General features: G+C 38.1%; 1 protein-coding gene across 1 annotated transcript in view; it reads left to right on the forward strand.

Moving 5' to 3' along the window:
* LOC126094700 (uncharacterized) overlaps positions 1-17584 on the forward strand; it is a 477763-nt gene extending 460179 nt beyond the window's left edge. The window contains exons 6-9 of the mRNA XM_049909228.1: positions 4497-4636; positions 7659-7808; positions 13122-13341; positions 16195-17584. Coding sequence (XP_049765185.1) covers positions 4497-4636; positions 7659-7808; positions 13122-13341; positions 16195-16402 — 718 coding nt within the window. The 3' untranslated portion in view covers positions 16403-17584. The remainder of the gene's footprint in view (positions 1-4496; positions 4637-7658; positions 7809-13121; positions 13342-16194) is intronic.
* Positions 17585-27443: the final 9859 nt, after the last annotated feature.

Below are 27443 nucleotides of genomic sequence, written 5' to 3' on the forward strand. Positions count from 1 at the left end.
CATTTTCTGTCTTTTTTCCCTAAAATTTTCATTGCAGAAAATATTAACAAACCATTATATCACTACATCCCCACCCACCCCCCCACCCCCCTGAATAGTGGATGCAACTAGGCTGTTGACCACTACTCTCATAAAAAAAAAATTCCCACAAATCGATATTTGCAGTGTTCTTCACGGTCATGATTCAACTTAACATTTTATATAAACGTATTTAGCTTTCAAAAGAAGTTAATACATTCCCGATGCGTGTAAGTTCCCATATTATGATGGCACTGTGCTGCCTGGCTATTGACTAGGCTATCTTATTTACTAGCTGCCACCCATCTCGCACAAGTTTTTTTTTTTGTGATGTATTTTAAAAAACACAGTACATGGAGCTTTCAACTCTTGAACCATTTCATAAATCCTATCCTGAGAGCGAGTGTGCATCTCCCAATTTTTGAAATTCCCTCCCAGGCACTTGAAATAATGCAGTGCTGAAGGATGTATGGTATGTGTGCCACCATCAATGTGTGCCATTACACAGCTGCTGACATTTTAAAATTAGGACAATTTTGTATTTCCCTGTATTTTCCAATATGGGTTGAAGCATAAGTGTTCTTTGTGTATTTTCAAATTTCCCTGCCAATTTAATTTAGAACACATCTTTTGTGGCATCAGAGGGCCAGTGGGGTGACTCTGGCACCATCACAAATAACAAGCTAGTGCTAGAGATTGAAGCTACAGTCTTGGATTTTTTGAATTTTGCTGCAACGTTTAACTTAGGGCAGCTGTGCTCTTTGGTGATGTAGGAGACAGATAGATAAGCACTTTCAACTCTCCTCGTCAGACAGTCTACTGGAGTTGGCAAGGCTACTGGAGGCTTGCATTCACGTGGGATCCCATCGATGGTCGCACACAGACAGGTATGATGGCACTGAAGAAGTCGTCCTGTTACTGCATTTGTTTAAAGAAAGATGAAGTTGCTCCTATCCTATTCCTATTGTGCGCGTGCGGGCGCGCTCTCTCTCTCTCTCTCTCTCTCTCTCACACACACACACACACACACACACACAATATATATATATATATATATATATATATATATATATATATATATATATATATATATATATATATAAAAAGAAAGATGATGAGACTTACCAAACAAAAGCGCTGGCAGGTCGATAGACACACAAACAAACACAAACATACACACAAAATTCTAGCTTTCGCAACCAACGGTTGCCTCGTCAGGAAAGAGGGAAGGAGAAGGAAAGACAAAAGGATATGGGTTTTAAGGGAGAGGGTAAGGAGTCATTCCAATCCCGGGAGCGGAAAGACTTACCTTAGGGGGAAAAAAGGACAGGTATACTTTGCACACACACACATATCCATCCACACATACACAGACACAAGCAGACATTTTTTTTTTTTTCCGCTTTCAACACTACCGCTGCTATAAAATCCACCGTTTCCAGTTCACAAACAGTTCCTTTCAGCTTTTAAACAACCTTTTCGGCTAGTTTTAATATCTTTTGCTTTATTTCCATTTCCGTTTTTCTCACATCATCGATCATTTTTAGCCGCTTCCCACAGGTTTTAACGTCATTATTTCTTCATCAGACAATTGTTAGCTTCATTTCCATAATCTGCCACCACCAAACCACCCTTTTAATACATCCTCACGTAGTTTTTTCGAAATTTTCCCGTATTTCTCCACCCTTTAACGTGTTTTGGCGGCAACACAACCACCTAACCTTATGCACATCATTATCTACCTACACAAGTTCACCACAGGATCAACATAGCCCAGCTCTAACCAACCCTTTTTCGCCTTTTTTCACACCAGATCTCCATTTGCTTTCTAGTTTTACCTTTATCTCTCCCCATATATTTTTATATTTATTTTCATTTTCATTTCAGCCTCGTGTTCCACTTTCCACCTTCTAGTACCATGTCACCCTCACAACACCTCCACAACGACCCCATCAAGTTTTATTTACATTCCCTCCGCAAACATGCCTTCGCCCTAGCCAGATTACGCTCCCATATTTTATTTTCTCAGGCTTGTCTGACATTTGGCATCACCCCCAAAGGCCTCACACTTAAAGTTCCCATCTCTGGCTGCAACCCTTCTTTCCATCAGTCCCTATACCAGTTCCAAACCGAACAATCCATTGCCCTCACCCACCTAATCGAAAATGTCTGCTTGTGTCTGTGTATGTGTGGATGGATATGTGTGTGTGTGTGCGAGTGTATACCTGTCCTTTTTACCCCCTAAGGTAAGTCTTTCCGCTCCCGGGATTGGAATGACTCCTTACCCTCTCCCTTAAAACCCATATCCTTTTGTCTTTCCTTCTCCTTCCCTCTTTCCTGACGAGGCAACCGTTGGTTGCGAAAGCTAGAATTTTGTGTGTATGTTTGTGTTTGTTTGTGTGTCTATCGACCTGCCAGCGCTTTTGTTTGGTAAGTCTCATCATCTTTCTTTTTAAATATATTTTTCCCACGTGGATTGTTTCCCTCTATTATATATATATATATATATATATATATATATATATATATATATATATATATATAGATGGCATAATTGTTTTATCTCAGGACAATCCAATGCGGGGAAATCCAGAGGGGTATTTCAATCTTCCACATTTTAAATTTAGGCCAGGATTCCAGACTTTGCGTTATTGACCTGGCAACCAAACAGGTTGTGCCAGTGAATGGAAAATCTGACAACCATGCAAGTTGTGTCAGTGTCAACAGAGGATTCCATATTGGATCACCATCTTGAATTGTCACATCATTGGGATGTCATCAAAAATTTGGCAGCCTGTGCTATTTGCCTGAGGTCCACTGTCTTTGGTTGTGACGGTATAGGATGTGGGAAACCTGGCAACCATGCAGGCTGTGCCAGTATCCCCAGATTTGCACAAATAGGAAAATTGCCCATATTAGGTTTTTGTGTTTCCTGATTAACAGAAATGGCATGGGGCATCAGAAGTGTGGGTGAAATACTGCAGCATAGTGTGGTTATTTTGAATTCCCTACATTTTTTTGTTTCCCTCATTTTCTATGCAGGGACTTAGCAGGTCCGACATGATGTCTGAGAGGTGGAGGAAATAGTTGAGGGATAAAATTTGCAACAGTGCATGGTGACATCATCTACGGTGTTATTAGAAATCTGGCAACAACACAGACTTCGCCAGAAAACGTCCAGCCACCCTACTATTATTATGCATTTATTTGTGAGACTGTGCTCAGCAACTGCTGAATTTGCAAGTTATTGATTTTTTATGTACCTCTCATGTTCTGCATAGTAGTACCAGTAAGGATAGACTACTTGATGCAGTTCCTTCCACATTCATGAAGAATCTTATAAATTCCAGTTATCCTCAGTCCAGAACTACGCTTAACCAGGTGCAACATCTGCTTCATCTTTTTAGATGTTCAAAAATAGGTCTTGTGCCTCTTCCTACCAGAATCCTACCTATTTTGCTAGTTATAGCTCTGTAGAAAGTAAGAAGTACAATAAGCATATCATCATATGATCATTCAAAATTTTTGTGTTTTCAGTTTTTCAGTTCTTGGAGAACAGTATCTTTCTATTTCGAGCCCCATAACTGTAGTTTCAGAACACATGCTTCAGCTGATTAATCTCAGAATCCAGGTGGTCCTTTTTACAGACAGCTGCAGCTATATATATTAATATAATTAAAATAGTTCTCTTCTGGACTGGGTGGGGAAGGATCAAGCCTCCATTCAATATGCTGCAAGTCTTAGAGAACACTGATGGATCTTGTTTTTCTTATCGTGACTTGGGCTCGGTCATTCAAGTTATGACAAAAATGGACACACATATTTATTTAAACATAACTTTTTTCTATACCTCCATGATGTGTTTGCTGTGGACTCTCCTGGCTTCCAAGGTGACAATAGCTGTGTCAATAGGGAAGCAAACATATGTTCCTGGTTTGTTGAACACTCAGGCACTCTATCAGATCTCATCTTTTGTGCATTAAATCACCCAGTCTTCTCCCTGTGGAAAAACAGTGTGACTGTTTGGAGCAACATGTGAAACACAGGCGTCAACATCCCCTCTGCTTAGTAGCTTAACAGGGTCTGATCATGAGTGATAGCTTCAGCTGTATACGACATTCCTAACAAACTTGTGAATTGAGGTAATTATCAAGGCTAGATGTGGTGTTATGCAGTATTTGTGTGCTTATACTTCTAATGTCCTTATTATGAATAAAATTATAACCAGATGAGTCTACTGTTTATGGTGTCACTTTCCATTTTACACAAGTGAGCCTAACTTCTTCAGTATGATATCATCACTGATATTTTTAAATTTCTGTACCATGAAGACAATTTTTTGTGAGATTTAAGCACTCAACTTTAATTCATCACATATAATGAGAATCAAAGGAACTTTTAATAATGGAAGTACGTTACTGTCTAGGCTCTAAAGACTAATTTGTATGGCTTATGTCAGTTGTAATCTTTTTCTGCAGGTGTCCTGTGTCACGTCAGGTGATATCGCCACTCAAGTACAACCAAAAGGAAGGATGGGCAGAGGCCACCATTTACTCCATGTTCAGGTTCCCAGACAGCACACAGGTCAATTTGCAATGTGACATTGCCGTCTGCAAAGGTATGTAGCACATGCACAACATGAGAAAAAAGTAGGATCCTAATACTTATAATGTGTATATATCTCTCCAAAAATCTATTTACAGTGTTTGTATCAGAGTATGTGATCCAAAGGAGCTACTCTTCTTGATAAATGTAAAAGAAAATCTGCACCACTTTATTCCAAGACTCGTAAATGTGAAAAAGGCATACCTGTAGATAGTTGTGATCAAGGACAGAACTGTGAGCCTACTGTTACAAACCATAGCATAGTGTGTCAATCAACAGTTCAAAGTCCACCCTGTGTGAAATTTACAAGTTACCACATTAATGTACATCACTAGAATGAAAAGACATTTTTGGTCATTTTAATAGGTCCACCAGAGGGGGGGGGGGGGGGGGGGGGAGGGTTTGGGAAACATTGTATTTTATATAAACTAAATGATAACCTTTTTGCCTTGTATCACAAAACTTTATTATTTTTATACAAAATAATAAAGTTTTGTGAAACAAGGCAAAAATTCATAATACAAATTTTGATCAAAGCCCATCCAACAGCACTCAAACTGAGTGACCAGGTGCATCCCTTAGGAAGGGGACCAATGAAAAGAACACTAAATTATTAGTTTTGTTTCACTTTCTCACTGCCAAAAGTGATAAGACTCCTAAGGTCATCTTGGGCTCTTTGTATGGATTCTGATCAGTTTCCTGACCCTGTCTGTTTTGTCATAAACCATGTTTTTGATGATACTGGTATCAGGTCCAGAAGAAGACCAGTGTAGGTGTTCATATTTATTGTGTTAAGCACCAATTTTGGCACCTTTATTAATACTTGTATTGGAGGGTAGTCCTGCTTGAAACAGATGGTTAGACAGTAGCACTAGTAACAATATGTGTAGACTGAACAACATCAGCATGTAACTGTCCTACTAACTTATTAAAGACTGTAAGATGTCAATTGCAATAGTGGTCACAGATTGTGATTACAGTAAGGTGAGTTCTGAGTAACTTTTGGGTCATAACAGACACACAATCTTCTATATATTTGTACCAGAGCAATACTTAGTGAGAAAGACATAGACTATTGGAAAGTATTTTGCAAATGTGACACTTTTTTAGCTACAAATTGTATTGTTCTCAGCAGAGATTAGTTTGTTGATTGCTGTTTTATTTCTCTGTTTTCAGAAACTAGCCTTTGTTAGAATAGTGAGGCATTTTTAACAGCCAAACCTTTTAACCATCACTCAAATTGGCTTTTGCAAATGATACACTACAAAGAAACCCTTCAGAACAAAACAACAATTACTTTGCCTAGAGTGAAAAAAGATCCTCAATTCCAATCCTGAAGCTGTGGATAAGCCAAACAGACTGCTGTTCTTTCTCTTGGAAGTCCTGGCCCCACAGCGTTGTGGGAGTCTCTGCAGATTTTAAAAAGAAAGTGGGCAAGCCCATGACTCCTGCAGGAATTGTGGGAAGTCATGCTAGAATAATATAATGATAATGCACTGTCCACAAAGGCCAAGGACCCAAGATTGAATTCCTGTCTGGACCACAGTTTTAACTTTCACCATGAACAATCATGACAGCAAATGCTGTTCTAAGAGGAAAATAATTAATCAACAACTATTCTGTTGGTATGTTCTGTCACCTCACCAAAGCCTTTGTCTGTATGGCCTACTAAATTGTACTTGGGAAAACAGTGTATATTACAGGATTAATCCTAACCCTCTTGCATGGAAGGAATCTGCAACAGAAAGCAATGGCTCACACTAACTAAATGTGTCATAGCTAAGAAACTAAACTTGAAATCAGGGCACATAAAATATTCCCACAAAGTATGGTACTCTTTCTTGTCCTGTTCCTAATTTATGTAAATTAGGTTTCAGGGATTTGAAAGTGTCATTCAGAACATGTCATGTTTGCTGATCATGCAGCTGCGTCAGACTTGGCACAGATGATAGCTAAAGAGGACTACAGCTGTTTTGATAGATAAAGAGGACTGCAGCTGTTTCGCAGCTACTGTTCTGAATATTAATGTCACAAAGTCCTATATTATGTCATTTCAGACAAATAAAAATGATTTACTTTTCATGGATGGGATTCACAGTCATGTAGAACTTCTTGAAATATATCATAGTCAACAGTCAATGGCGAATATGGTGTCTTTTAAAAAATATAAACAACTTGCTGATACTTCAGATAGACATCAGTGGTATACATTGAATGAAAAAATGTGTAAAATTCCTTGCAGTCCAACTGGCTAGCGATTTAAAATAGATTCAACACATAAAAAAGTAAATTTTGGTCAGTTCTGCATTTTTACACTTAAAAGTATCTGTAACTGTGTTGAAGTCTAATGTGCTGCCTCATGTTGCTTATTTTCAATTCCTGTTGCTTATGTAATTATGTTCTGAGATAATTTAGCAGAATTAAGTTAAGTATCCATTTAGCAGAAGTGAGCACTGAAAGTACTGTGTAAAGTACAAAATCAATATCTTGCAGAGACATCTTCAAAACTCTTGGAATTTTGTCAGTCAGTTCACTGTGCATTTTCTCCTTTATAACAAGTGGTTGCCAATAATACAAATTTGTTTCTTTTTAATTGTCATTACCACTGTCATAAGACAGTTTTTAAGAGATTTTAGAGATGTAATATTGCACACGTGTACCTGCAAGCATTTTTGTTTATTTAATTAATTCATCCATTGTGTTCTACTGATTCATCATAAAGGAGAAAATTTGCAGATGTGGAAGAGTAAATGGTTACATTAAAAGAATAACATAACTATGTATGAATAAGTAAAATTATGACTGACTGCAAATGTTCTACTATTCTCTTGATTTTCTGAAAAAGAGCTAAGATAAAATAAAATCCTGTAGGAGTCTTCATTCATAAAACATATGGCTTAACTACTTTTGTAAACTTATTGTTATGCCTCTTGATGTTGATTTAGATACTCCTGTAAATTAGACAATAGATACTTTTATTGCATTCGAAATATAATTATCAAATAAATTTTCACATTGTAATTATTATGTTACAGCTGGTACATGTTCTGAACCAGCATGTCCAGATGATCTGGAACCACTCGCAAGAACTGTGACAAAGGATATCTATACAGAAGCAGCTCCTGAGGATGGTGTCTTGATGGCTAGTACCAGTGTCTTTGTACTGGATGCCGGAGACGCTCCCCGTACGTGTTGTAGACACTTATTCATTACTATCAAACAGTAATGGACATAGATATAACCCAGTAGCTAGAGTTCTAATGAAAGCTATCCAGTTATATCTATGGTATTGTTTCATTAGATATTGACCCTCAATCATGGTTGCAGTTTAATTATTTGTTGTAGTAAACATAGCTACATCAGTAATTGATGAAGCCAAATGGATAACATTTTCCTTCTTTTTGTCTATTTTAATGTTATCATAACTTGATATTTTTTCATTTAACTGTTAAGCATTCTTGTAACTAAATAATACCACAAGTTAAATTATGAGGAAAAGTTACACTTACACTTAGGCTCCCCTTTACAGTTCACAAGCTTACTAGATTATGATCAATGCATTATAAAACTTCAAAATGATTTTATATACTGAGACCATAAATGAAAATATCAAAAGCACTTTGCTCTCTAAGGTTGCCATCAAAAAGTGTCTCTGAGTCTTCATAAAAGTTTCAGTTTCAACTTATACTTACACAGGAGAGGATTAGTGAAGTTAAAGATACAGTCACATTGAGATACAGTAAAAAACTGTGTAGTTGGTAGACTGCCTGTGAGGTCCCTTGTGAGACCTTCAGCATACTGTGCAAGGTAGTTCTTGTCAGTGCAGATATGCTGCCCATGAGGGGCCACACTGTATGATAGGGATTTTTTTGTGTAAGTGATGACACCTGTCCAAATTTAGGTACCGCTGATGATAAGTGGTTTAATACTGACAGAAGTGTGGTGGGTGGTGGGGTTTCGGGTACCCCTAGATAGGTCATGAGTCCACTACACACAGCAGGCAGCTACACGGGTAGCAGGGGTTGTGTCGTGTGGACTGGACAGTTTTTTAGGTTAGATGGCCTCGGGCAAGTACAGAAAGGGCAGCAGCCTCAAAGGGTGTGGGGCAAAGTCAGGACATGCGGTTACCAAGCAGCAATCGGTATTGTAATTGTAAACTGTCGAAGCTGCATTGGCAAAGTACTGGAACTTCAAGCGCTGATAGAAAGCACCAAAGCTAAAATTGTTGTAGGTATGGAAAGCTGGCTGAAGCCAGAGATAAATTCTGCCAAAATTTTTACAGGGCACAGATGGTGTTTAGAAAGGATAGATTGCATGCAACCAGTGGTGGCATGTTTGTCGCTGTTAGTTTATCCTGTAGTGAAATAGAAGTGGATAGTTCCTGTGAATTATTATGGATGGAGGCTACACTCAACAACTGAGCTAGGTTAATAATTGGCTCCTTTTACCGACCTCCTGACTCAGCAGCATTAGTGGCAGAACAACTGAGAGAAAATCTGGAATACATTTCACATAAATTTCCTCAGCATGTTATAGTCTTAGGTGGAGATTTCAATTTACCAGATATAGACTGGGACACTCAGATGTTTAGGACGGGTGGTAGGGACAGAGCATCGAGTGACATTATACTGAGTGCACTATCTGAAAATTACCCCAAGCAATTAAACAGAGAACCGACTAGTGGAGATAACATCTTGGACCTACTGACAACAAACAGACCCAAACTTTCCAACTCTGTAATCACAGAACAGGGAATCAGTGATCATAAAGCCATTGCAGCATCCCTGAATATGGAAGTAAGTAGGAATATAAAAAAAGGGAGGAAGGTTTATCTGTTTAGCAAGAGTAATAGAAACAGATTTCAGACTACCTAACAGATCAAAATGAAAATTTCTGTTCTGACACTGACAATGTTGAGTGTTTATGGAAAAAGTTCAAGGCAATCATAAAATGCATTTTAGACAGGTACGTGACGAGTAAAACTGTGAGGGATGGGAAAAACCCACCGTGGTTCAACAACAAAGTTAGGAGACTACTGCGAAAGCAAAGAGAGCTTTACTGCAAATTTAAATGCAGCCAAAACCTCTCAGACAAACAGAAGCTAAACGATGTCAAAGTTAGCGTAGGGAGGACTATGCATGAAGTGTTCAGTGAATTCGAAAGTAAAATTCTATGTACCGACTTGACAGAAAATCCTAGGAAGTTCTGTTCTTACGTTAAATCAGTAAGTGGATCGAAACAGTATATCCAGACACTCTGGGATGATAATGTCATTGAAACAGAGGATGACACACATAAAGCTGAAATACTAAACACCTTTTTCCAAAGCTGTTTCACAGAGGAAGACCGCACTGCAGTTCCTTCTCTAAATCCTTGCACGAATGAAAAAATGGCTGACATTGAAATAAGTGTCCAAGGAATAGAAAAGCAACTGAAATCACTCAACAGGGGAAAGTCCACTGGACCTGACAGGATACCAGTTCGATTGTACACAGAGTACACAAAAGAACTTCCCCTCCTTCTAACAGCTGTGTACCACAAGTCTCTAGAGGAATGGAAGGTTCCAAATGATTGGAAAAGAGCACAGGTAGTTCCAGTTTTCAAGAAGGGTCATTGAGGACATACGCAAAACTGTAGGCCTGTATCTCTGACATCGATCTGTTCTAGAATTTTAGAACATGTTTTTTGCTCCTGTATCATGTCATTTCTGGAAACCCAGAATCTACTCTGTAGGAATCAACATGGAAACATGGAAACAGCGATCGTGTGAGACCCAACTTGCTTTATTTGTTCATGAGATCCAGAAAATATTAGATACAGGCTCCCAGGTAGATGCCATTTTCCTTGACTTGCGGAAGGCATTCGATACAGTTCCCCACTATTGCCTGATAAACAAAGTAAGAGCCTATGGAATATCAGACCAGCTGTGTGGCTGGATTGAAGAGTTTTTAGCAAACAGAACACAGCATGTTGTTCTCAATGGATAAATGTCTACAGACGTTAAAGTAACCTGTGGTGTGCCACAGGGGAGTGTTATGGGACCATTGCTTTTCACAATATATATAAATGACCTAATAGATAGTGTCGTAAGTTCCATGTGGCTTTTTGCGGATGATGCTGTAGTATACAGAGAAGTTGCAGCATTAGAAAATTGCAGCGAAATGTAGGAAGATCTGGAGCGGATAGGCACTTGATGCAGGGAGTGGCAACTGACGCTTAACATAGACAAATGTAATGTATTGCGAATACATAGAAAGAAGGATCCTTTATTGTACGATTATATGATAGCGGAACAAACACTGGTAGCAGTTACTTCCGTAAAATATCTGGGAGTATGCGTACAGAACGATTTGAAGTTGAATGATTATATAAAATTAATTGTTGGTAAGGCAGGTGCCAGGTTGAGATTCATTGGGAGAGTCCTTAGAAAATGTAGTCCATCAACAAAGGAGGTGGCTTACAAAACACCCGTTTGACCTATACTTGAGTGTTGCTCATTAGTGTGGGATCCGTACCAGATCGGGTTGATGGAGGAGATAAAGAAGATCTAAAGAAGAGCAGCACATTTTGTCACAGGGTTATTTGCCAAGCGTGATAGCGTTATGGAGATGTTTAGCAAACTCAAGTGGCGGACTCCGCAAGAGAGGCGCTCTGCATTGTGGTGTAGCTTGCTGTCCAGCTTTTGAGAGGGTGCGTTTCTGGAGGAGGTATTGAATATATTGCTTCCCCCTATTTTTACCTCCCGAGGAGATCACGAATGTAATATTAGAGAGATTCAAGCATGCACGAAGGCTTTCCGGCAGTCGTTCTTCCTGTGAACCATACGCGACTGGAACAGGAAAGGGAGGTAATGACAGTGGCACTTAAGGTGCCCTCTGCTACACACCGTTGGGTGGCTTGCGGAGTATAAATGTAGATTTAGATGTAGAGGTGGAGCTTAATGTCCGTGAAGGTGGCACATTGGGTTGAGGAGGACCAGCTGAAGTGGATGGGAGAGAAGGTGTTGAGGTTGTGGAGCAATGAGGATAGGATGTCTATACACTGAATCCATATCATAAAGATCTCAGCAATGGAACTGAACCAGGCAGGGGGTCTGGGGTTTGGGAGGCTAGGAAGGTTTTGTATACTTTCAAATCAAATGAGGAGTATCTGTCAGGATATAGTTAGTGAGATGTGTGGGGAATGAGTTAATGGTTTTGGAATCCAATGAATGTCAGGAAAGATAGTTTTCAACAGGGGCAAAGCTGTGGTTGAGAGATGTCGGCGTATAAGAATGTGGTGTCAACAGTGATGAAAAGGGATCGTGGAGGTAAATGGGTGGGGATGATGGGAAGTTGGTAAAGGAAGTGGTTAGTCTCTTTGATGTGAGAGGCTACGTTTCGGGCAATAGATTGGAGGCATTTGTCAACAGGAGCTGAAATTCTTTCAGTAGGAGCACAACAAACAACAGCAATGGGTCATCCAGGATTGGTGGCTTTGTGGATTTTGGGAAACATTTAGAAGATGGATGTACAGGATATTGTTAGGATAAGAGTGGAGATGGACTCAAGGGAGAGGTTCTGGGATGGGCCTACGGATTTCAGTAGGGTTGGGAACTTATTTGGACCTCTGGTATGGCATTACTATGGCAATACTTCTAGAAGGAGTTAGACAACTGGGGAAGAATGGGGAGGCCAAGTCGGCCTAGCCAGCACTTTAGGAACAGAGTGTGATACTGGGTTTTAGCTAAGGAATGGAATACTTTCCTTTACTCCTAAATTATTTACATTCTGCCATAGCTTTCCTGCATATTTATGGCATATTCTGTGTTGTCCATAGAGCTCCAGTTACAGTTGTGATGATAACTGCAGATGGAAAATAAAGTTTACTTTGGGATGTCAGTTAACAGCACAAAAAAATATCATTTCCATAGACGTATGCTGCTTTGGTAATAAACTGTTGCTGAAAGATTTGTAACCAACAGTGGGGATAATGATGCCTCACAATAATTAGGAGTTCAGTCTGTGTGCCATTACAAGACTATGTGCTTTATACCTACCCAATTGTCTGCCCCTCGGTAGCTGAGTGGTCAGTGTGACAGAATGTCAATCCTAAAGGCCTGGGTTCGATTCCAAACTGGTCTTAGATTTTCTCCACTCAGGGACTGGGTGTTGTGTTGTCCTAATTATCATCATTTCATCCCCATCAACACGCAAGTCACTGAAGTGGCGTCAAATCGAAAGACTTGCACGCGGCGAATGGTCTACACGACGGCAGGCCCTAGTCGCACAACATTTACATTTACCTACCCAATTTATTTAGGTAATTTCAATTTTGATGCATATTTTTTAACACTATACCAAACTTCCTTAACAATTCACATTAACATATATGCAAATCATATGAGATCCTTTATGTCTGGAATAGATACCTATAATATGTCATTCCTATAATTGTAGAGTGTTGTGCTGTAATTTGAAATAGCCAGAAAAGTAACTCATTTCTTTCTTTTTTTTCAGAACTGGAGAGTATTTGTGACAATTCAATAAATCCTCCTTGGCTGCTGTATCTCTGTATAGCATTTGGAATAATGTTTCTAATAATGTTGATTATCAACGTCTTCCTTTGCTCTGCCATGACCTGCAGCTGTGCTCGAACTGAAGTTATTGAGAAAGAACCAAGTATCATAGAAGAGTACGATCCATACCGCAGTTGGCATGGATCACAGTATGGATCAAGGTAAGTCTGTAATGATGACTGAGATGGGGGTTGGGGAAGGTACATAAGTGCCTACTTAAAGCCTTGCCTGAGCTACATTCTTGGAAAATTCAACAGTAATATAACTGAAAGAAACTGCTCACATTTTTGTAGATATTTAACATGGCCCAGGTTATAGCTTTGGACTCTCATTCAAACAGAGTGAGGATCACATATGTGTCTGGTCACTGGGATTTATGTTTTTGTCATTTGCTTAACAGTTTAATGCAATGCAGGGATGACAAGTAATTCCGTTGAATGAGGAATGGCTAATTTATTTCCCCAGTCTTGCATACTCTGAGTTTGTGCCTGTCCCTAATATCCGCATATCACTGACATGATGTTAAACCCTAACCTTTCTTCTTTTACAACACTAGATGTATAAATGGACCATGTAATTTATAGATAAACAGCACACATCACATCTTATAGAAGTTAGTAGCAGTAGTGAGATAGACAGACACAGACAATTACTTAGTGTGGATGAGATATAGACACAACATGGACACAGCAAGAAACAAAGAGTAGCACAAAAGTGAAACACGATATGGAAAGTCACCAAGTTAATGAAATGTGAGAAGGCATTAGATGAATTCTCAAGAATTGAAAGAACACAGGAAAGGAAGGGGATGTGGAGACTAAATGGGAGATACTGAAAACAGCTATCAGTGTAGCTGCAGATTGGTTATTGCAGAGAGAAGAATACAAAAGAGCAAGTTTGACAAGGAGTGCTCACTGGCAATCCGAGAGAGAAATGAAGCATGCAAAGAATGCTGCAAAGGAAAGCAAGATTTGCAGTGGACGACAACATAGAGAAGAAAAGAGTGGATCATGTAGGGTGAAGAAAAGGCAGCATGGAAGGAGGAAGATGGAGCAATTGGATGAAATGAGGGACAGTCATGAGATACAACAGTTCTAGGAAAGATCTAGAGAACTGAAGAGAGGACAACAACCAAGAGCAGAGTTCAATAAGGATGAAGATGGAAACCTAATTGGAGATCAAAGTAAAGCTTTGAAGAGGTGGCAAGAGTATTTTATTGAGTTACTTGATGGAAATTAGGAAAGTAGCAAAAAGTAAATATTGAATGAAGAAGTCTCAGTCCGGCACACGGTTTTAATCTGCCAGGACGTTTCATATCAGTGCACACTCCACTGCAGAGTGAAAATCTCATTCTGGAAGTGCTAGAGAAATTTTATGAAGATGACAACAAACTGCATGAGCTGAATATTGATTTTAAACAAGCATACATTAGTCTAGACAGGAAAAATATTCTCCAAATTATGAAAGAGCTTAGAATCATGCTAAAATTAGTGAGGCTGATCGAAATTACAATGAAAACAACAGTCTGCTGATAGCTGTCATGAGAGTTCCCTGTAAAGAGGGGACTGTGACTATGACTACTTTTGAGTTGAACACTGGGGAACGTAATTCAGCAAATGACAACAATCCTAGGGAGAACAGTTTTAGCTGGCAGGTCCAGGTGGTCACATAAGCTGATGATGTGGCATTAACTGCAAGGAATGTCAGAGCTTTGAAGACTAGTTATGCTGCACTAGAGTGTGTGTTGTAGAAGTTAGGACTTGAAGTGAATATAAGCAAAACAAAGAACATGATGATGGGAGATCCTAGTAAGGATAGAGGAGACATTTTAATAAAAAGAAATGGGAAAGAATATCAAAGGAAGCAAAAGTTTAAATGCCTAGGTTTGATAATGACAGAAGATAACAGGACAGCAATAAAAATTCAGGAAAGGCTAGCAAGCAGAAACAGATACCATTATTCTTTGCAGAATACAGTGAAGTCCAGGAATGTTAGTAGGAATACAGAAATCAAAATATATTTGACTATGTTAATATCTTAGAAGATGTATGGATTGAAAGGCTGTGTGATGTCTACAAATGAAGGAGGTTGGTTCTTGAGATGGGAAAGGGTGAATTTGAGAAAGATATGTGGGGCAGTGAGAAAGCAAGAAAGGTGGAGAATAAGGACAGACACAGAACTACAGACACTTTTTGGACAGATGAATACCACAGCGAAAAATCAAGCAAGGAATAATGAAATAAGCTGGTCATGAACAGAAAATCCCAGAAACTCAAAATTCTGAAAAAGGTTTTATAGGGAAACCTGAAGAGAGAAGGAGATGAGAAAGACCAAGGGAAAGGTAAAAGAGGACCTCAAAGCAATGGAGAAGGAAAGTAATGAACAGAGAAGAATGGAGACAGATGACAAAAGAGGCCATTGTTCTACAAGGATTGGAGTGCTGATGAGTAAGTACATGTACAAGGCTTAGAGTAACATCTTCTAGTTGATGAAGATCTCAGTCATATTTTTAGAACAAGGATAAATGAATGAGCCTTTACACTGATCAGTGATATGAACATCTGGTATCAATACATTTCCTTTCTTTTGCACACAAATCTAAAGAGAAACAAATCCAGCTTAAAAACACCTTTGTGTAGGTACATTTAGTCTGAAATGAATGTTATAGTTATTAAATGGATGATTATCTTTTTTAAAATTTGTTCTTCACATTTTTGTTGCTATATTAGATTGATGCCACTTATTTTCTTTTTTCAAAGTTAATATCCTATGTGTTATGTCAAAGAATTAGCTCTGTTAGATGATGATTGGAAAAGGAATCCACCATGGCCATGATGAAAGGCCACTACTACACAAAATGCTAAGTAGTTAGGATGTATGTGAGAGAAATGACGTTTGCCTTTTAGTCACTATCTATTTTCCAGTTCTGTATATAAAAATTCGCATGTACATAAGCTTATAGAATAACATATTGTAGAGCTGATCATATTAAAAAGAACTTTTAACTTTTGCAGGTACTCTCTCAATGGTGGCAAACAAGGATACACCTCAGGAGGTTCAACCATGAATTCAACAAGATCAATGTCAACAAACAGTGACCACTATGCAATTGTGCATTCCCGGCCAGGTTCACGGTTCTCCCAGAAGGCTGCAACTCTGTCACACCCACAACACCGTGGCCCTCCCTCCCATATGGATTCTCACTATTCAGGAAAGATGTAATGCCCTGACCGACTCTTTCATGGAAATTATTTGAGTGGAACATTACAGATTACAAGGAGTCATAAAAGTTGAGCCCTTAAGGAGCACTGAATTAGAGCATGTGATGTTACATTAGTCTTTCTTCACCAAATGTTGAAACATTTGAGTATCACCACAGTCATAAGAACTTGCATTTAGTAACATCCAGTGCTGCGTGTATGCTATGAACATTGATTCACATGGATTTTGAGTATGGCTGGAGTACTAAAAACTTCTGCATTTACAGTTCTTCCCCTTTACAAATCCTTTGACATTCAAAGGCTTAAAACAAAAGAACTGTTATATGCAAAAGTGAAATGTGTTTGACTTTTCCCACCCATGTTATTATACATTTGGAAATAAATGCAGAGATCATTTATTTCTAAACAATAAGTAATATATGGAGTGTTGAAAAGAGGCACTAAAGTGATAACAGTGCAAACCCCGAGTACACTGTTGATCACTAAAAACCTAATTAACAATTGATAAGCATCTTAGGTCTCTAACAGAATGAATTAATGTTAGACATATAAGGATATACCATTTACTGTTCCCCATTGTAACTATATACTGAAGAGGATGTAAATATTTTATATTTTTATGTGATAAATCTCCTAGGAGCACAGAGATGTATTGATATTTTAATACCGTTACAGTGTGAAAACACACAAAAAATATTGTATACCTAACTTCTCTCGCAGAAAAACATTTTTCATTACTTTTCTAAATTATGTACTGCTTTGAGAAAACAGACATCATGAAATATGAATAACAAAAAAAGTCTGTGATTGCTTAAAAAAACTGTGGACATTTGTGATAAATCATAATTTACCAGAAAAGAATTCTGTATTTCTTTGCTATCTACTTTTGATAGTGTGAATCTGTTGAGAAATATATTTGTAGTTTTTAAAATGCCCTAACATTGTTTCTTTTCACCATTTAACACTTAAAGTTTAAGAACATGGAGTTAAAAAATAAATTGTTCAATCAGTCAGCTTAAATCACAAAGTTTTGTAGATGGAAGATGCAGACTTTTAGCTATGAACTTAACAGATTTTGTATTTCACATTCAAGTTTTAAACACAATGTCACAGACATACCCATAGCAGAAATTGTACATAAGAACATTGAAAATTTGAAAATAAAGTTATCTTTAAAAATTAACACTTGAACCATTAATATGAACACATGGAAACGTCTGTTCAGGACTTTGCTGTACTGGCTTTTCAAAAAATTTTTCATCCCATAACTAAATCTATAAAGATGTATGTGAAGTATTGCCCTTCCCCTCATGTTCACACTTTCTGACTCCCACACCAATTCCCAGTTCAGCCCTTAACCCATTCTGGGATGTGTGGAATGGTGGTTCATATCTTCATTGGTGTTGAATTGCATTTCTTTCAGTATGGATTTAAATTTAAGAAGCAAAAAGAAGTCAAAATGCTCCAAGATATCAGAGATTTGGAGAAAGGAAGCAGAAGAGTAACTGAGTGGGATTCATGAAAATTTGATTTTCAATGAAATATGTCAGACCTGCTTACATAATATTGCATAGGATATAAAGTGGCACTGTTACACAACAGCATACACACACAACATGATCATTACCCTTGCACAAAAATACAAAACCCCAATATTTATAAGGACAGGGCAATGAAGAGTTACGAATCAATGAGGGTGGTCTTCAGATACAAATTGAATATCTTTACATACAATGAAAACTGTGGCTCCTTAAAATGAATTTTAGTGTCAGTCATTGTAACATGAGAGTGTCTACTCAGTATTTATATTCACCATTTTGCAAAATTTGTAAAAAATATATTCTCAACTTTCAGCAGTTAAAATTTCACAGTTACTAAATAATCACTGATGTCTTTATCAAAGCAATCTGAACTGACTTCACACAAAATTACTATTACTTTTAGCCACCTTTCCTGGATGAGCATTTTCTTGTAAAACAATCTTGTTACTTGTTTGTCTGTAATGAAACTGTTCATTAAAATTTACTTTTTAGCAATAGATTCATTATTTTGGTATGCACTGAACACTCTTGCTCTTTTTCTGCAAAATTATGGATGGAAACAGGAAGATTCAACTGCATATAACAACAATGTAAAATGCCAGGTTTATGTTGGCAAACTGTCAGATGACTCTCTCACAGCATTATCAACAGTTCTGCAGTTATTAACAATCCATGCAAATAAGTAGCTTCCTCCATGCAAGACAATTAAGACAATGTCAGTCCAAGGCACATCATAACACTCCCGTACAAAATCTAGACCACCACAGGTCCCCCTCATAGACTGACTGACTGTCTCTCAATCATCACCGATGCACAACAACAAAATTAAGCTTTGGCACACACACCAGTTCAAGTGCAGATGCCACAAATGTTTGTACAATTACAGACAATATTGGATAGTTTTTCATGCCATTCACAGTGACTCTTGATTGCTAATTTGACTGTATCTTGACATTTATACTATGATAGTTCAATCCAAAGTTTTCAGTAAATTACTTATCAGTAATGAGAATTTACTGTGTTCTTACAACACCCTTAGGATCATAAGTACTATGTGCTGAGGTCATAAACTGTAGAAGAAGAACATCTACATCTATATTCTGCAAACTACTGTGAGGTGCATGGCAGAGGGTGCATCCCATTGTACCGATTATGAGGGTTTCTTTCTGTTCCATTCATGTATGGAGTGCAGGAAGAATGATTGTTTGAATGCCTCTGTGAATTCAGTAATAATTCCAATCTTATCCTCAAGATCCTTGTGTGAGCGGTATGTAGGGGATTGTTGTAGTATATCCCTGAAGTAATCATGTAAAGCTGGCTTTTTAAAACTTCGTTAATAGACTTTCTTGAGATAGTTTATGCCTGTCTTCAAGAGTCTGCCATTTCAGTTCCTTCAGTATCTCTGTGACACTGTCCCATGGATTACACAAACTTGTGACTATTCGTGCTGCCATCCATTGCATACGTCCAATATCCCCTGTTAGTCCTATCTGGTATGGATCCCACACACTTCAGCAGCATTCTAAGGTGGATTGCATGAGTGATTTTTAAGCAATCTCTTTTGTAGACTGATTGCACTTCCCCAGTATTCTACCAATAAACCAAACTCTACTACATGCTTAACCCATGAATGAAACTATGTTATCATTCAATTCCATATCTCTATAAAGTGTATATCCAGGTATTTGTATGAGTTGGCCAATTCCAACAGTAGCTCATGATGATGTAGTCATAGGATACTACATTTTTTTGTCTTGTGAACTGCGCAATTTTACATTTCTGAATATTTACAGTAAGTTTCCAATCTCTGCACCATGTTGAAATCTTATCACGATCTAAATGAATATTTATGCAGCTTCTCTCAGGTAGTACTTCATTATAGATAATTGTGTCGTCTGCAAAAACCATGATTTTACCATTAATATTGTTTTCAAGGTAATTAATTTACAACATGAACAGTAAGGGTCCCAAAATACTTGAAGTTACTTCCATATTTGACAATGGCTCTCCATCTAAGATAACATGCTGTACTCAGTCAAATGCTTTTAGGAAATTAAGAAACACTGTATCTACAGGTTGCCTTGATTCAAAGCCTTCAGTATGTCACGTGAGAAAAGTGTGAGTTGCATTTCACATGATCGATGTTTTCAAAAACCATGCTGGCTGGCATTGAGGAGGTCATTCTGTTCAAGATACCTCATTATGTTTGAGTCAGAATAGGTTCTAAAATTCTACAACAAATGGATGGCAAGGATACTGGATGGTAGTTTTGCGAATCACTTCTACTGCCCTTGTTACAGACGGATGTGACCTGTGCCTTTTTCCAAGAACAGGGCACAGTTTTTTTGTTTGAGGTATCAATGATAGATTATAGTGAGAAGAGGGACTACCTCAACTGCAAATTCATTATAGAATCTGATAGGGATTCCATTGGGGCCTGGATCTTTGTTCACTTTTAATGATTTCAACTGTTTTTCAAGACTACTGACATTATTAATTATTTCATGCATCTTTTCAGTGGTATGAGGATTGAATCTCCTGCATTTTCCTTTGCAAAGGAACATTTGAAAATGGAGTTACGCATTTCAGCTTTTGCTTTACTACCATCAATTACAATTCCTGTCTCATTTGCTAGGGACTGGACACTAACTTTGATCCTTCTAACAGCCTTTCCGTATGACCAGAATTTCTTTGTGTTCTGTGAAAGATCATTTGACAATATTCTGCTATGGCATCTGCACCGTTCTCTTGACAGCCAAATGCATTTCATACAGTATCTCTCTACCTATAGCCCTACACTTTGTTTTGCACCTATTATGCAGTAATCTCTGTTTCTTTAGAAGTTTTTTTACAGTGACAATATACCATGGAAGTTCCCTCCCATTATAAACTGTTCTACTGGCTACATTTCTATCCAGTGTGTGGTCAATTATTCTTTTAAACTTAAGCCAGAGTTCCTCTACATGCTCCTGACCTGTGTTGAAAGTTTCAAGTTCCTCACTATCTACATTACTGATTTTTATCTAGTTCACTGAACATGTATATCTTTCCACTTGTTTCAGTTGTCCTTTTTGCTTTTGGTAATCATTGTTATCACAACCACATCACAGTAATTTCTACCAGTTTCGATGTGGACATCCTCAAAGAGGTCAGGTCTGTTTGTTGCCATTAGATCCAATATCTTTTCATCATGAGTGGGGTTCCTAACTATCTGTTCTTGGTAGTTTTCAGAGAAGGCAATTGGTAAAGTTTCACAGGATGTTTTATTATGCCCACCACTAACAAAATTGTAATTTTCCCACGTACCACCTCCATTTCCCATTTGGATGTCCTTTCAATATACACTTATACTTTCCGAAAAAGTCTCATTGCTATAAATTTCAGGTTGCAACCAGCTTTCCCTACAAAGTATTATGTGGTAGGTTCAAGTTGTCACTCTGGCTTTCATGATGCCCATATAGTACACACTTGGCCAGTCTAGGCAAATTGAAACAATTTTAATGAACAATGAATTTCTGTGGTCATTTGTGACAAGTTGCAACTGTGTAATTCAAACCTGGGCACAAGCCCTGCAAGTGATAATTCCATAGCAGCAAGCAAGAAACTCTGCGGAGTTCAGAAGGATTGGAAAGGGCAATGGCAAGTTGAATCAATAAGGACCACACAGCACGCTCCTGTGGTTCAACGAGTAGAACACAGACCGTGTATAATGCTGCAGCTTTGGGGCACACAGGCTCAAGGCATTACAGTAGAGCCAGCAAGGTTGCCTGCACAGCAGGCACATGTGGTGGGATGACACATTAGTTCTGACCCAGCTTACAGAGGGCACAGTGGAGAGGTAGAGGGCACCACGTTTGCCAAACCTATTTTGCTCCACTGGGAAGAACAAGAGTTTTGCTCAGTATCCTTCTGCCTGCTGAGTTTTAGGAGGCCACACAGAGTCCAATGACAGTAGAGAACAGTGGAAAGCCCACTGGAGTTCAGCTGAGAGTTAGTGGGTCTAGTTTGGTGGCAGATGTTCTGCCAGCTAGCAGTGTGTGTGGTGGCGGGAGGAACATTATTTCTATTGTTGCTGTTCTCAACACAGGCTCTCTAACTACACTGTTGGCAACCAGAAAGTGATTAGCAAAAACTTGATGCCTGTAATTAAAGTTCACTGTGCCCACTCTGATGGAGAAATAAAATTATTGATCATTGACATTCATTATGCTGAGGATTTAGGATAGAAAATGCAGTTTACTATAACAATTTTCTCTATATTCTGAAAAAGATAATGCGTTAAGTTCCAGATAAATGTTTACCCAGGCAATGCTACAATCAGCTATTGCACTATCAGAGCTGTTCAGAGTCTATTGTGTGGATCCTATTATTCCTAGATAACAAAACTGTTCAATAATCGTTATCGATGTAAATGTTCAAAGTGAATGCTCACCAAAATTTGATGTTAATACTCATCAAATGCCATGCTAGTAATGGTAGAAGGTCTGTCCTGCTGTCACACATGAAAATACAACATACGCAAACTGAGAATAAAACACTAAAGTTGTTCCACAATTAACACTTTACCACAATGCGAACTCATTGTTACGTGCATACCGAGTTACGTAATACAGCATCCAAGGCTGTTCCTTGCAACCGCACAGACGCGGCGCGGCTTCCAACACGGACTGCACGCAGTTATGAATCTAGAAGAGAACTGGGGCCTGACTCTAGCTCGCAGTGCTCTTATTTATATAGTCGTGGCGCAGACCGCCGAAGGTGCAGCCAACTACATTTGCCTTCCTGACTAACCGCTGGCGCTGGCAGAACACCATGTCAATTTACTAAATAATTAATTGCTTCATTTGCTGAAGTCCAATGAAGCTCTCAATTTAATTGTGTTATCAGCTGATGTGGCTAGGTTAAATACTTTTGGCGAGAGAATTATTTTAGTTGCACTACACGCAATAGATCAGATCTGAACTTGCCCTTTGGAGAGACAGTACAGCTATAGTTATATAGCTACCTTTTGGAAACTTCTCACACCTTTGTTATTATAGCGTATCTCCATTATACCCAAATCTAAACATCCTAGCTTTATCTAATCACTTACTTAATCTATCTTGCTTTCGTACTTTTAGGACACAAAACAGAAAATCATGAATTTCAAACAAAATATTACTTTGTGAGATCCATCATGCTGTTTCCATTAAATTACAATGAAAACGGAAACCAAATATAAATTTTGAAGTTTCTAGCTCCTTCCTGTTGCAGCGATGATTTTTACATGAAACATCCAAATTTCGAAAACTGTTAAAGTTACTAAACTGAAACTTAACACATTATTATTTTAGCATCACTCCTGACATGCTATTAACTTTTCTGATTATTTACTTTACTTTTAAGGTATTGTGCAACATTTGTGACGCCACAGTTAGGTAGAGTGGACTAGACTGGCACACAATGGAAAGCATATGAATTCTATATCGTGTGAATAGGCTGCTTCCCTACAAGTGGCATATTTCTTTAGAGGGGGGAGGGGGGGAGGGAGCAAACACAGTCATTTATTGATTTTGTCTTTCAGCAAAACTGTTAAGAATACATACAAACCAACAGTGTGGGAAGTGTGTTAGGTAATAAGTGGTTGGTTGATTGGTTGGTTGTTTTGGGGAAGGAGACCAGACAGCGTGGTCATCGGTCTCATCGGATTAGGAAAGGATGGGGAGGGAAGTCGGCCGTGCCCTTTCAGAGGAACCATCCCGGCATTTGCCTGGAGTGATTTTAGGGAAATCACGGAAAACCTAAATCAGGATGGCCGGACACGGGATTGAACCGTTGTCCTTCCGAATGTGAGTCTAGTGTCTAACCACTGCGCCACCTCGCTCGGTCGGTAATCAGTGCTATGTTCTTCTACAGAGAGAAACAACTAATTAATGCTAATATGGACCCAATTTTAAAGGTTGCACTCTTGAAGACAATTCCATTGCTTTAAATTTTAAGAAGACATCATTTATCTGGGAAGACTGTGGTCCTACTTTGTTTTCAGACCATTTATCAAAAGCAGTGGACTGCAATGTCTATCGGGGAGAGATAAACGTTTTGTTGTTATTACTATTTTACAAACACCGCACATTACATCATAACAAAAAAAGAAAAACATTATTTGTTTGAAAAAGGAGGCTTTTTTTTTTTATATAGACTAAAAAAATTTACGTACAGTTTCCAAATGTAGTTTTCCTTTTGTCAGTTCAGGAAACAAATTCTTTCATGACATACATAAGATTAATTTTTCCAGCCTTGTCTTGATGATCATGGAGGAGGAGTAGATGTGTGAGTCTTGACTGAATCATTGTTGGTCTGAGGCAAGTTTTAGGTTGTCTCAAGGCACTGAATGATCTCTCAGAGGATGCTGGTGATACTGGAACTGTCAGAATCAGAATGATGAGGTGAATAACTTTCTTAATCAGTTCTTGACTCCTACCAGTTCAGCAATAAGTTTTCTTCCATCAGAGTATACATTACATGGTTGTCCACCAGTCATAATGGTTCACAGCATTTTCAGCTGTGCATTTAGTCTGCCTAGGTTAGAGTTTGTTGTATGTGCTCCTAGCAATTCTTTCAAATGTTGTGTGGATGGAGGATGTGCTTGGGAGGATGTAGTGAGTATCTCTTCAACATGTTATGGTCCCTTTACATCCTCTTGGTAGATCAATCTCATTCAGAAGGAGATCAAGAATTTCAAACAAATCTTTCTTAAACTTTTATTCTGGAGACAAATCTTTGGGAACAGAAGGTGTTTCTGCATGTTGCAATTTTGCTGGTATTTTTCTTGGATGTGAGATATTTGGGTCTTTCATATTTAGGTTTTTAGAACAATCTTTGGATTTCTCTAACAGCATATCAAATGCATCCATAGTCCTAAGATTTGCAAGAGCTACTTTTAGAACCTCTACAGATAGTTTCACTCTGGCTGCACTAAAATTTAGATTCTGCCGGAATCTAGCCAGATTCTCACATGGTCCAAACACTTCAGTTGCTTTTGTTATATAAAAAATAATTTCAAACTTTTTGAGGCGCTTCACTTAGCCCTGCAGGACTGACTTTCTTTCGTCTCTAACTGAACTTGGTACAATTAATATTTTGCTCAGGGTCAACATAAGCACACAAAGAGTGAACTGCTCCTGGCCAGCCACATCCATCATTGAATCTGCTATAATTCTGTAAAATGGGGAACTTTTTTTGCTGCCACAATTTCTTGCTGGATCATGTGAGCCATAATTTCCAGTACTTCATTTTGTATCACTGGTGCCAACCAGCTGGTGCCAACCAAGTGTTCGGTGTTTCAGCCATATCTTCAGTTCTGACACATCATTATTCCTCTCACCAAGAAGTGTTGTGAGGTTCCCAGAGACCATTTCTTGACCTCACAGTGCATTTCCCATTTGACCCAGAAACCTGAGTGAACTGACAATTACGAGTAAAGTGGCTCTAGTTTACTCCTGACCTGTCAGCAGAAGTCAAGTGACTTGGGAAAATACAGGTGTGCTATTTTCCTGTTGCTGAATGATTGTGAGAGATTCTCAATGGAAAAGACTCTTCTTGTGTATCTTGAACTTTTCTGTAGCTTTTTTCCAGTTACAGAAGCCTTCTTTAAGGAAAGCCGTCTCTCTCTGTGGTCTTTTATTGTTCACTAAGTGAATGGAATGAATTCAGACATAGCAGAAAACACTGCCACTCCTTTCTTCATAATGTAGCCATAGAAAAGCCACAAACCTCTCCAATTTACAAGATCTTCCACTCCTTCATGGAAACTTATGCTCTCTGATGGGTGAAATTTTGTTCCAAAAACAGGTATACTTGAAGTAGAGCCCATTTTGTTTTCATGTGGGAATGGGGAGTCTGCATGCTTTGACAGTCCTATGGCACAACTTTTATGTCCATAGTCTCTAACTGAAATTGTTACTGATAAAAATGTATGATGTATCTCACACATATCACACTAACATAAAAATAGCTTTCAGCAAGCAAAGTATTTTAATGGTGAGCACATAGTATAATAGAACAAGCATAAGAACAAACTTTCATAGTTGACCATGAAATATTTAGCCTACCAGTATCAATGCTTGTGCTTTCTTGTAAGCATCTTTGACTAGCATTACTGCTGTCAGACTGAGACTGCCCAATGTCATGGGTAATGCTAATACAAATGATCTGAGATTTTTTAGTGCTACTACCACCTCCAAAAATTCCTTGGTAGATTTCTGTGACATTGTGCATACCACATAATAAAATAGTAGATAACAAAATAGTAATAATCATATCTAAATATCAGCCATGACCCATGGATCGATGCACACGTAAAAAGGGAACGAAAAGTTAGATACTGAAATTTAAAAATGATGTTATAACTCACCAATTGTGTGTGCCACAAGTGAGAGAAATCCCTGTAAATATTATTGAACATCTATATAGTGAATTACAAAAGAGCATGCAAATAAGACCTTAAAGCAATACTGCAGTGCAAATGGAAGAACATTAACATCATACATAGCAAACAAACTTGCACAGTCCATACCAAATAGATTGCAGCTGATGATTTATTAGAAGGGAACTCATATGGCAAATAAAATATTTTCAGCTGTAAAGATAATGAGTAGTACCATATTTGATCAGTTATGAACTTTGGTGTAAAGCACTGTGTTTTGGTGTTTATTTGACATTCAACTTTCAGTTGTTAAATAAATTTATGTAGATTGAACAATGTTTGTACCATTACATGTAATATTTGCGATGGAACTGATAGGAAATACAAGGAACTCAAACCTTGTTTTCTGTGTATGAATGCTTTTCTCAATGACTGTATAACAGGCAAGAATGAAGCCATACCCACAGTATACTAAAACTTCTTGCCAAAAGCAACTGTATATTTTTAATTGCTGCTATTTTTGTGACAAGTTTTATTGTAAACATTGACTAGCATTTTAACACTGTACTTTTCCTTTTATAAGGTAACTACTGGCATTAATATATTTCCACATTATGCTAGATAAAAACATCTCAATATTTATTGTACAGAGAACTACTCACCTCTTTGGTCACTGTTACTTACTGAAAACCTTGTTTCAGTATCTTGAACTGTTTATGTATAGTGATTTGTCACACTGTACTTAGCATGGCGTGCAGAAACTTATCATGTGCAATTTATCACCAACACATACAATTCATTTACTCATCACTGGAAAGATACAGCTTTTCTACCACAATAAATAATTACTTCAGTTCATTAGCTCCAGTTGGTACATTGCAATACATGACCTAAAGTGCACAAAACATGAAATACCCAGTGAGATCATTCTTCACTGCAAATTCTTCAAATTAGATTCAATGAGTTACGGTACTTCATTTGTAAACATCATAAAAACTGTGATTAATAACAAAAAGGTAGCCACTTCACTGCCAAGCATGAATGTCCAGCTATAATACACTGAATGGCATGACAAACATAACACCCAATAAATGATG

The sequence above is a fragment of the Schistocerca cancellata genome, chromosome 8 (assembly GCF_023864275.1).
Source record: "Schistocerca cancellata isolate TAMUIC-IGC-003103 chromosome 8, iqSchCanc2.1, whole genome shotgun sequence".
NCBI classification, from domain to species: Eukaryota; Metazoa; Arthropoda; class Insecta; order Orthoptera; family Acrididae; genus Schistocerca; species Schistocerca cancellata.